Source organism: Argentina silus, assembly GCF_951799395.1.
Source record: "Argentina silus genome assembly, chromosome: 8".
Taxonomy (NCBI): domain Eukaryota; kingdom Metazoa; phylum Chordata; class Actinopteri; order Argentiniformes; family Argentinidae; genus Argentina; species Argentina silus.
In genome coordinates, this window is record NC_139662.1 from 14091497 (window position 1) to 14103996 (window position 12500).

At 46.2% G+C, this 12500-nt stretch overlaps 2 protein-coding genes across 2 annotated transcripts in view; one reads left to right on the forward strand and one right to left on the reverse strand.

Annotated features, from left to right (window-relative positions):
* cacna1db (calcium channel, voltage-dependent, L type, alpha 1D subunit, b) overlaps nt 1-12500 on the reverse strand; it is a 63873-nt gene that overhangs the window by 36328 nt on the left and 15045 nt on the right. Inside the window, exons 3-6 of the mRNA XM_083675520.1 lie at nt 4260-4399; nt 2383-2525; nt 1643-1795; nt 946-1142 (exon numbers count right to left, since the gene is read on the reverse strand). Of these exons, the coding sequence (XP_083531646.1) occupies nt 946-1142; nt 1643-1795; nt 2383-2525; nt 4260-4399 (633 nt within the window). The remainder of the gene's footprint in view (nt 1-945; nt 1143-1642; nt 1796-2382; nt 2526-4259; nt 4400-12500) is intronic.
* LOC310808821 (leukotriene B4 receptor 1-like) lies at nt 8727-9647 on the forward strand (the record flags this gene model as incomplete). Its single annotated transcript, XM_083675922.1, has 1 exon — nt 8727-9647. The coding sequence occupies one exon, from the start codon at nt 8727-8729 to the stop codon at nt 9645-9647; it is 921 nt and encodes a 306-aa protein (XP_083532048.1).

Genomic DNA, 12500 nt, shown 5'->3' on the forward strand with positions numbered 1-12500 from the left:
TTGGTGTGGATGTTATCCATCAACAAAATGAACATTACTATTATTTCAAATGGTCAGTTTTCCTGTGTACTCTGCCTCTGAGGGCACTACACAATCAGACCACAGGGGGCGCTGCAGGAGGGGCAGATGTGTGAGTGGCTAGGAGAGAGAGACTACAGATGGGAGGGGGTGGGGGGAGGCAGCTAGAAGTCATTTCACTGCCCATCTTCTCTCTCTCTCTCTCTCTCCCTTCCTCCTATCTCTCTCTTTCTCTCTCTCTCTGTTCAGCACCCACTCCATCTCCTTCATGCCTGTTGAGTGGCTGCATCTCTCCCCCACTCCCATTGTCACCTTCACCCTTTCTCTGATGGCTGGGTCGTCATAGTAACGGGTACATGAACGAGGGACGGAAGGAGGGCAGTAGGAATAAAGAGAAAGGAGAGAGAGAGAGAGCTCATTGTTGGCAGAGAGAGAAAGGAAAGGAAGGAGAGGATGGAGCTGAGAGGGTGAGGGTGAAGGCAGGGAGGGTGGGGGCATGTCGGTGTGGGTTCGAATCCGGCCCATGCCCTGCTGACATATCCTCTCCTCCTTACTTTCCTGTCTGTCGCTATCCAATACATTTAAAAATATGAGAGATGGATACACATTGATGCATCAACATATACGTACATCTGCCTCCAGTCAAAAGCTCAACTTGTTTGAATCAATTAAAATGTGTATTTGCTTAATGCAAGAAGTGAATACAACATGGACCAGTGTTTTTCCATGAGATTGTTTCAATGAACAGGAGAGAGAGAAAGAGAGAGACAGACAGACAGACAGAGTGAGAGAGAGAGAGAGAGAGAGATAGACAGACAGACAGACAGACATACAGACAGACAGAGTGAGAGAGAGAGAGAGAGAGACAGGGACAGGGACAGAGAGAGAGAGAGAGAGAGAGAGAGAGAAGGGAGAGCTGATCGTTACCCAGTAGAGAACGTCTGTCCAGCCCTCCATGGTGATGCACTGGAACACGGTGAGCATGGCGAACAGGAAGTTGTCAAAGTTGGTGATGCCACCGTTGGGTCCGTGCCAGCCCTCCCTGCAGACCGTCCCATTGGTCAGACACTGGCGCCCGTGGCCTGACACCGCACACGGGGTGGGCTCCTCTTCCGTCAGGGTGGCTCCTGGAGGGGAGCACACACACACACACACACACACACACACACACACACACACACCACACACACACAATCGGGGGCATGCTCGTTAGCAGGGTTGGATTGCTGCATGTTTGTGCCTGAGGGCCGTCAGCACTGATCGATAGAGAGAACATGACTCTGGACAGGTCACAAGGACACAGACGTTCCTGCACCATCAGGGACTAAATACCACTACTGTCATATGCCATTTCTACACCATTCATTGATAAAGCGTGTTGTGTTGCATCCGTGTATGAAATGTGTTCTGTAAATAAAGTTTGATTTGACTATCTATGGCACCTTAGTCGTTGGTAGAAAACGGAGGACGGTCTTGTATTGTATTGTATTGTGTTAAATCAATGCAGGTTTAGAAGAGACACATTCATATTGATTCAGGTTGGCTTCACAGTCAGGCCCTTAAAACCACAATCTGAGATTTGCTTTAACGCTAGGCCTATGGCAGGGATCAGCAGGTGTGTTACCTGAACCGGCAAGGTAGCAGGTGGCGTGCATTTTGCCGATGAAGAGCTCCAGTCCGATGATGGCGTAGATGATGATGACGAAGAGGACAAGCAGAGCGATGTGGAGGAGAGGGACCATGGCTTTGATGATGGAGTTCAACACCACCTGTAAACCTGGTGGAAGGAGGTACACACACATGCACGCACGCATGCACACACACCACACACGTGCACACGCACGCACATGCACGCACACACACACACACACACACACACACACACACACACACACACACACACACACACACACATAGGGGGTCAGACACACACTTGGTGGGAAGTAGAGATACTCTTCAACAAAGGCATCGATCATTATATATATATACAGTACCAGTCAAAAGTTTGGACACACCTTCTCATTCAATGGTTTTTCTTTATTTTTTATTATTTTCTACATTGTAGATTAATATTGAAGACAAAATATAAAACATATTCTGGTTTGTTTAACACTTTTTTGTTTACTACGTAATTCCATATGTGTTCTTTCATAGTTTTGATGTCTTCAGTATTAAGTATTAATAAAATAATAAAAAATAAAGAAAAACCATTGAATGAGAAGGTGTGTCCAAACTTTTGACTGGTACTGTATATGGATGTGTGTCTGTGGCAAGATGAACAAAATCTGACAAAAGTTGGATACATAGAAGCACCAGCAACGTCTCTCTGAGGTTATGGGATGTTCTATCGCCATATCGACTCACTGGGCACTCCTGAGACAAGGCGGAGGGGGCGGAGCACCCGGAAGGCTCGGAGGGCCTTGACGTCAAAGCCCCCCGGTTTTCCCCCTGACTGCCCCCCCGGCTCGCCCTCTTTGGTTAACACCTCCAGGACCACGCTGAACAACCTGGGGGGGGGGGGGGGGGAAGAGAGAGAGATGGGGGAAGGAGAGAGAGAGATGGGGGAGGGAGAGAGTGGGGACAGAGAGAGAGATAGGGAGGGAGAGATGGACAGAGAGATTGGTGGAAAAAGAGAGAGAGATGGTAGAGGGAGAGAAGAGAGATTGGGGAGGGATAGAGGGAGTGAGAGAATGGGGGGAAGAAGAGAGAGAGATAGGGGAGAGATAGAGGGAGATTGGGGAGGGAAAAAGAGAGTGGGGGGAAGGAAAAGAGAAATTACAAGCAGGACAGCACAGACCTGAGTCATGTAGGGCAGTCACTCAGCTCTGATTTATCCTGGTTGTCTTTTCTAGGCCATTTAGCTGTAGTGTGTGTGTGTGTGTGTGTGTGTGTGTGTGTGTGTGTGTGTGTGTGTGTGTGTATGTGTGTGTGTGTATCCATGCGTACGTGTGTGCATGTGTGTGTGTGCGTGTGCGTGTGTGCATGCGTGTGTGTGTGTGTGTGTGTGTGTGTATCCGTCTGTCACACGGATAGTAATCTGCCTTTATGTCTGTGTGTTTACACTCTGTGTTTGATAATACCTCATCCTCAGTTTACACTGGAGCCACACAGAGGCAGGTGTGGAGCAGATAGACACCACCACCACCACCACCAAACAAGGTCTGTGTGTGTGTGTGTGTGTGTGTGTGTGTGTGTGTGTGTGTGTGTGTGTGTGTGTGTGTGTGTGTGTGTGTGTGTGTGTGTATGAATGAATAACAACGTTATCACCTCCTCTGGGGTGTGTGCTTTGGAGCTGCCCCCGATTAGATACATTGCACTCTGTCTGTCTGTCTGTCTGTCTGTCTGTCTGGCTGGCTGTGTGTGTGTGTGTGTGTGTGTGTGTGTGTGTGTGTGTGTGTGTGTGTGTGAGAGAGAGATCAACAAATCCGTCACTATAATCATATCTTTCATTCAACATTAAATACATCTAAATCCCATCAAAATTCTATCAGGAAGCATTACAAATAGTCAGCCAATAGAGTGGAAGCATTACAAATAGTCAGCCAATAGAGTGGAAGTATTACAAATAGTCAATCAATAGAGTGAGGAGATGGAGGGTGCCCTCCAAGGACCAGTCTGCTCTTCCCAGAGGTGAAAGGCATTATGGGGAAAGAGAGGAAGAGTGTTTTTTACTGTGACATGGTGGTGTGTGTGTGTGTGTTTGTGTGTTTGTGTGTGTGTGTGTGTGTGTGTGTGTGTGTGTGTGTGTGTGTGTGTGTGTGTGTGTGTGTGTGTGTGTGCGTCTGCGTCTGTCTCTTAATCCTTCATCCCTGTGGCAGACGACAGGATTTCTGTCATGTAATTCTACAGAGGTGTGCGTGCCAGTGTGTGTGTATGTGTGTGTGTGTGTGTCTCACAGAGACTCTGGTTGTTTATCAACATGGTGAGAGCCATAAGCCGATGATCCTTCTTGATCAAATAGAAAATAGAGAGTGATACAAACACAGAAAGGATCATTTGTTGTGGTGGTGGTGGTGGTGTGTGTGTGTGTGTGTGTGTGTGTGTGTGTGTGTGTGTGTGTGTGTGTGTGCGTGCGTGCGTGCGTGTGTGCATGCGTGCGTGCGTGCGTGCGTGTGTGTGTGTGTGTGTGCACGTGTCTGGGTGTGTGTGTGTGTGTGTGGGCACGTCTGGGTATGTGTGCATGGGTGTGTGTGTGTGTGTGTGTGTGTGTGTGTGTGTGTGTGTGTGTGTGTGTTACTCACCCTACTATGACAATGACAAAGTCCAGCATGTTCCATCCATTCCTGACATAGGAATTCTGGTGCATGACTAAACCGTACGCTATGATCTTCAGAAAGGTCTCTATCGTGAAGATGATCAGGAAGGCATATTCTACTGTTTCCTGTAGGGAGGGAGAGAGAGAAGGAGAGAGAGAGAGATACGTTTAGATATGTATATTCATATCATTAACACCTGAGTACATTCATCAACATCTGACAGAGGGGAAGGGATTCAGTTACAGTAGAGGAGAGAATGGACTGCCAAAAACAACACAGAAAGGAGGGGGGGAGAGAGAAAGTCAGAGAGAGAGAGTGTGTGTGTGTGTGTGTGTGTGTGTGTGTGTGTGTGTGCGTGCGTGCGTGCGTGCGTGCGTGCGTGCGTGCGTGCGTGCGTGCGTGCGTGCGTGCGTGTGTGGGTGTGTGTGTGGGTGTGTGTGTGTGTGTAAGAGGAAGAAAGAGAGAGAAAGTGTGAGTATGAGCGTGTCAGAGGAAGAGAGACAGAACGTCTTAGTCATCCTGTCAGGTGGTGGTTTATTTTTCTGCTGTAATTCATCTGATGATCGATGGCGTTGATCTGCATATCTCCCATCATGCCTAGCGCCGACCAACAAAGACACAGAAATGATTGACAGGTGACAGGCGGGCTAGCAAGCTTCAGGATTAGAGACAGGAATAGCCACAACAAAGCAGGATGAGGACTGACTCCAGTAATCCTGGTTAAACAATAGAATCTCTGGTCCAACATGGCCGAGAAGAGCTAGAGAGGGGGGAAAGGAGAGAGGGGGGAAAGGAGAGAGGGGGATGGAAGGTGGTACCTCCATGCCAGGCAGTTCTAGTTCCTTGATTCGATCCACATCGCTTTAACTTTGGGTTTTTTGGGACACGTGAGAGATTTGTTGTAGATTATCATTGACATTCTATTCCAAGTACCAGGGCACTACACACACACACACACACACACACACACACACACACACACACACACACACACACACACACACACACACACACACACACACACACACAGACACAGACACAGACACAGACACAGACAAAGACACAGACACATGTGGTGCCCACAAGAAATACAAGGTGCAAGTCATGTGTTGCTGTTTTTCCTCCTCATTTCAACTAAGTTACAATCAACGACACAGAAGTGCCTCCTGTTGTGTAATCTAGATGTTGCCGTAGTAACATGATGTGTTTTACTCATTGCTGTGGCCAGAAAGCCTATCCCTGTATTTGGCAGACATGTCTGCATCATTCAACCCGTCATTGAGTCAGCCATGGGCTTTAAGGGCCATTAAGCCCATCCTGTATTTCTCTCTATTGGATTGGTTTAGCAGAGAGGGCTATGCACACACACACACGACATCACACAGACTCACGCACGGAAGCACGGATGCACACACGGCAGCACGCACAAAAAAACCACACATACACACACACACACACACACACACACACACACACACACACACGCAAACACTGTGATAGAAAATACATTGATAGAACTGTGTAGGAAATATTGCCAGCATGTTTTCCATTCTGCAAGAGTATATTTGCTGTGTATCAATGTATTGTTAGGTTATAGATGATCTTTTGTCTTGGTGGTGGAGATATCAGTGCCAGACATGTCATGCAAAACTAGACAGGAAGGCGAGCTAGATTTGCAGAGCGGGGCGCAAGGTGATAACAGCTGATAACCAATAATAGTTTGCTGGCAGTTTCCCCGAAACCGCTCCACTTCCAACCACCAACACCTTGATGAACTGTGTGACTCTCTAATGTTTTCTTCCCCTATATAAGGGGAACTCTGAAGCTGCGTCTTCGGACTAGCGCTGAACTACTGCTCAGACCTTTGCTGGGTGACTGTTCTGTGTTCTTCCCATGCTTGCAAGCATTTAATAAATACTCAACTTATATTGTGGCGTTGCAAGACTTGATTTCTTGATTCTTATCTCCAAAGAGCTAATAGTACAGAGTGGTTACCCTAGAATTTCAACCACAACACACACACACACACACACACACACACACACACACACACACACACACACACACACACATGTTAATGTGCTAATAAAGGTTTACTGAGTAAGGATGGGAGAATGACAGGATCAAATGAAAAAAAAAAAAAAAAAAAAAATACATAAAGAAGTTGAAGTCTTTATACATTCATACAACTGTCTTATGAATAGATTAATGATAACAGATGGCACCTTCCTAACAAGCAGGTTTTACATGTGTTACAGTAAACTGCATGTGTGGAAACAATCAAATAAATCACCAAATACAGCGAAAGAGTTGCAGGTGAGAGATGGAAGCATAACAAAACCTACTGTAGATCAGGGGAGGCTGGTGGAAGTAGAAATCGGAGGATGGGCTCATTGTAATGCATGGAATGGAATAAGGAATTGTATCAAAACACACGTGTTTGACACCACACGCGTGCGTTTGATACCATTTCTCATTCCATTCCATGCATTACAATGAGCCCGTCCTCCGATTTCTACCTCCACTAGCCTCCCCTGATCTATACACTAGGCTACACACACATACAGTCCTAAAGACACACACAACAATGACTTTAACTGGGTAGTGAATGATGTGGCATTAACCTCAGTGGAGGCTGGGTGGTCGTCGCCATGTTGAGGTCAGAGACTGACTCAGCGCTGCTGGTGCATGTTGATAAGAGCTGTGAACACACACATCTTAACTCTCTGAATGCCTGCCCCCTTTCTCACCCCCCTCACCCCCCTCCCCTCTTGTTTACCTTGTCCTGTAATGGCCTCTCTTTGTGCATTGTCAACAGCTGACAGAGATGCCCCGCCCACTCGGCTCTCTCGATAATCACCTCTGAATGGAGCACTTAGCCGGCCTCTGACGTTGCTTCAGTGGCGTTAAGAGTGTGTGTGTGTGTGTGTGTGTGTGTGTGTGTGTGTGTGTGTGTGTGTGTGTGTGTGTGTGTGTGTGTGTGTGTGTGTGTGTGTGAGCGTGTGTGTGTATGCGTGTGTGTGTGCGTGCGTGCGTGTACGTCCGTGTGTGTGTGTGTGTGTGTGTGTGTGTGTGTGTGTGTGTGTGTGTGTGAGTGTGAGTGTGTGAGTGTGTGTGTGTATGCATGCGTGCGTGCATCCATGTGTACGTGCGTGTACATCCGTGTGTGTGTGTGTGTGTGTGTGTGTCTGTGTAAATCAGTGTGACCAGGCCTGAGTCAGGGAGATTACAGGTGACAATAGAGACAGCAGGGCAGTAATCAGGTGTAGGAGAGGAACAGCGTCGCTCCATTAGCCAGCCAATGGATGAGCTTCGGATGAAGAACCAGAACAGCTGACGTCAGAAACATCAACTAAGAATGGAACAGCTGATAGGTCAACACAACAGCAACAGCAACATCAAACCCTATCAAACTAAATAGTTTGAACCTTATTGTGTTGGAGCAAGCCGGTGAGAGATCGATGTTGAATAATAAATCAATCCATGTATTACAATGAGCCCGTCTTCTGATTTCTACCTCCACCGGCCTCCCCTGATCTATACACATTTAGCTTTCCTGTAGATCTGAGAGGGCTGGATAAGCAATCTCAAAATCCACTGAGCCTGATAGAAATCAAAATCAATCAAAATTGCCATATTGCTTAAACCTGTCCAATCCTTGTAGATCTCTAGAAATAGAGGGGTTAGGGCAGCAGACCCCATGTGGAGTCCCCTGATATCAAATTGGGGCATCTCTTAAGTGATTAGAATACACTTGGACATCATATTTGCTGGCGTATCCTGCTAAATCAAGTTGTAGGGGTCACTGGAAATTATTGATGTCACTTTGGAGTCGAGAGACAAAAGCCTTTGGGAACCTGTGGGTGAGGAGCGATAGTGGTCAATTTGCAATTCAGGATGTTTTGTGCAACTCTCCTGACAGTCCACCATCGGGCAGCAGGGAACATCAAAAATATGTCTTTAGCAGACACACACTCGTCTGGGTGGCCAATAAACAGGATGAGACCAGACCCAAACCCAAAATCCAGCCAAATTACTTCTTAATTGATCTAAGGACCAGAAATGAGCTTTAAATCCCCCATTTTGGACACAGTTTCTGGTTTAAGTGCATTAATCAGAATGTCTGTGGTGCTTTTTGACAGCCCCCCTCATCTGGCTTTATGAAGATGAACTGTCCAATCCCAAGCACCACAGACAATTAATGCAACTGCTGAAATGTTCTGAAATGGTTTAGTATAAATAACGCAATCAAGTGGGCATTGGTAAATAAAGATTTCAAACAAATTTCCTTCTGCTTTTCGTATGATTTCGTACTAGTTGAGCGTGACAAATGTGCTTAATGAGGAAAGAGCTGTTCCCCTTTCTCTGTAGTAGATGTTCAACCCCTGAGCCTCCTCTGTCAGATGCCAGTACCTCAGTCAACCCTTCATCAACTAACAGCATCAGCTAGAGATGGAACAGCTCAACTCCTCCATCTGCAACTCCTCCAATGCCTCCACCTTCAGTCCTCCTCCACTTCTCTCCTGGGATCGTGATGGTATAACCCCCGGCATTGTCATGTCTCTCTGCTTCCTCCTCGGTGTTCCCGGGAACGTGGCCGTGATGGTGGACCTCAGGAGGAACCAGCAGCTGTGCAGGCTGAGCAGGAGGATCATATGGAACCTGGCCTTGTCTGACCTCCTGCTTCTCCTCAGCATTCCTGTGTGGACCTACGATTTGATTTTCAAATGGCCCCTGGACTTGGCTTTCTGTAAGATCTTCATCTTATATACTTACTGCAGTATCTACTCCAGCCTGTTGACTGTGACCTTGCTGGGTGTCCAGCGCTACCTCCAGGTCTTCTACCCCCAGAATTTGGCCAGGCTGGGACAGGCAGGGGAGAGGGGGCTGCTGGCTGCTCTGTGGGGGGTTGCAGGGGTCCTCTCCATCCCATGGGTAGTGGTATATCATGTTATTGAGAACAAGAAGGGGCTGCTAGAATGTGAACCCTCTTTCTCGTCAGATGCTCAAGAAGTGGCTATGATGCTAACCGAGACTCTTCTGGGATTTGTAGTTCCTTTCTCCATCATGGCCACCGCCTACTTCAGACTCCATAGGAGAGTGAATAAAACGGCTTTCTTCAACAACCCGAGGATGACCAAGCTGGTGATAAGCATTATCATAACCTTCTTCATCCTATGGTCTCCCCTCCATGTTATCAACCTTCTGGTAGTGACGGCCATCTTGCTGAGGAAAACGTCTCTGATAAGGTTCTGTGAGACCGGTCGGAACTTTGCCCAAGCTCTGGCGTTTATCAACAGCACCCTGGATCCTTTGCTTTACGCCTTCTCCTCCAGAAACTCCCAACCAGAGAGCAGTGACAGACAAACATGACAAACTGCAGAATGTAAACTGGAGACACTTGTCATTTCTGGAGACAGATGTCATTGTATGATTGCTAGATTTCTGTTGCCCACATCACATCACACCCCCCTCCCATTGTGCCTTTTTTGGGGAAAGGGGACCTACCCTTCAGTAACTCTGTGCACGTCCCTCCCTATACTGTACCAGTGAGGCCAACCAGGACAATTTAGCGTCTGCTAAATGGCATATTATTTAGTGGTCCTTAGTAATTAGTAATGTTTTTTAGGACAAAAATTCATCTTTAAAGTTGCTTTGGGTAAAAGTGTCTGTTAAAGGGGCAATCTGGGTTTCAGAGAAATGTAACCACTCTCAAATTCATAGACATAACTATGAATGGAAGTCTGACCATCCATGAGATCAAAATGATCGTTTTAATCATGTTTTGAAGCTATACAGTGTTTGTTCACAATTACATTGTTTACAAACAGTGGAGTAAAACAAGGATATACTGTATTTTGGATTCTGATGGAGTAAGACAGATTAAGTAAGCTCATTAGGCATTTCTAAGTTATATTCTTCAAGAATCAATCAATCAATTACATATTTTGTATATGCTTACATATTTATGTTATGTCATGTATTGTACATATGTACATATTTGCATCAATTTAAATTGTGAGAATAAAGATGGTGTGTTTCATGTGAAAAATTTCCTCCAGTTTTTGTCTATCTTTAGTAGTTTGGGTGTGGCTGTTTGCATGCACGCACACACGCACACACGCGCACACACACATACACACACACACACACACACACACACACACACACACACACACAAACACACACACACACACACACACACACACAAACACACACACACACCCACTCACACACACACACACACACACACACGTACAGTCAGCACACAAAATATGAAACTATAAGCATGCCGCTTAAACCCAAGTTTTCCATTCGCTTCCTAATACTATAATGATAATTTTCAGCAGCTTATGCTTTTTAAAGAATATTTAGCATCATGAGGCTAAAATGACCTGGGGGACTGGGGTGCTTTATTTGACCCCTCAGGATTCAGATAGAGGTCATACAGAGTTTACTGTGTACTGAGTTGTACCATGTTGGTCTCTGGCCTCATCCTCCCTCATGTCTACCTGTCCAGGCATGACTTTGGCCTCCAATTTGCTTCCACTAAAAAGTGCGCTGCACACCACTCAGTTTAGTTAACACAGGCATAACCTAGGCTGCCAGTCTTTCTTCGCACCTTGTCCGGAAAGCCTGGGGAAATTCGAGGCAGAAGTGTTGGGGGGGAATCATACATTTACACTACTGCTATTGGGTAAAGTACATATGCACTTGAAAATAAAGTAGACTTTTTTTTCTAAAATAATGCATTCATATAGTTATGACAGACATTTTATTTTTTTCACATCTGTGTAGCTGATTGTTTTACTGTGCAATTACCGTGCCAGCCTTAAAACTTGAACTGTCAAGAGTCTTTTCAGATTTGCTATCGAAATGGAGTCTCAGGGAAAGCCTATTGTGTTGTGGATCAGTTTGAATTTCCGTGGTACATTTTTCCACTTGAAGCACACCAACTTTATTCTCAGGCATCACAGAGAAGAACATTGTAGGATAGTTTTCATCCTTGACCTGCTAGTACTGACGAAAGCCCATGTTGACAGCTACAGTCAGAAAATAACGTAATGCCATTTTATCTAAAGCAACTTACAGTACAGTGAGTGCATACATGTTTATGTATATTTAATTCCCAGCAGGAATTAAATCCACAACCTAAGCATTACTAATGTCATGCTCTACCAACTGAGCCACAAAGGACTACTAAATAATACGCCATTCAGCAGACGCCATAGGCTATTTTCTGATTTAGAAAAGCCAGTGACTGAGGAAGGTAGGGAGAGAGAGAGGGAAAGTGCCAGACTGATAGAGAAAGCGAGAGAAAGAGAAAATGTGTGTGTGTGTGAGAGAGAAAGAGAGAGAGGGATAGAGAGAGAGAATGAGAGAGAAAGCGACATGCTCAGAGAAAGCGAGAGAGGGAAAGATCGTGCGTGTGAGAAAGAGAGAGAACAAGTGATGAAAAGATAACGTGAGAGAGAGGGGGGGAGCGAAAATGGGTGAGAGAATGAGATAGAGGCAGATAGTGAGAGACAGAGAGAGAGATTGAAGGATAGAAAGAGAGAGAGAGAGAGAGAGAGAGAGAGAGAGAGACTAAACGAAAGAAAGAGAAAAGCAGTGTGAGAAAGAGAGTGTGCTCTCCTCCTCTCTTCACAGTGACCTAGTCTGTCACCCACATCCCACATCCCACATGTCTAGCCCCAGGCCCCTTGAGCCAATCAGGCCTGAGCCGTACAATGGTCATTCTCTACATGGTACCTTTAATGACCTTTGGAGCCTGACCAGCGGCTGGCTGGCCATGCTGCGATGTTCCTTGGAACGGTTTAGGAGATCTTTAGTGCCAGCAGCCGTTCTCACACACACCCACACGCACACACACACACACACACACACACACACACACACACACACACACACACACACACACACAGCAGCTGTCAGGTTCGTCAACGACGAAGTTACGGACAGGATGTATCCTAGTCCGTAACTACATACACACACACACACACACACACACACACACACACACACACACACACACACACACACACACATACACACACACACACACACACACAGCAGCTGCCAGAATCCCTGCCCACACACACGCACAAGCACACACAGAATTACACACACAGAATTGTATTAGGTAGGGTTGTGTTGTTGTGCTGATGCAGATGACCGTATCTTTGAATGTATCTATCTATTTATTGTATCTATCTATCTATTATG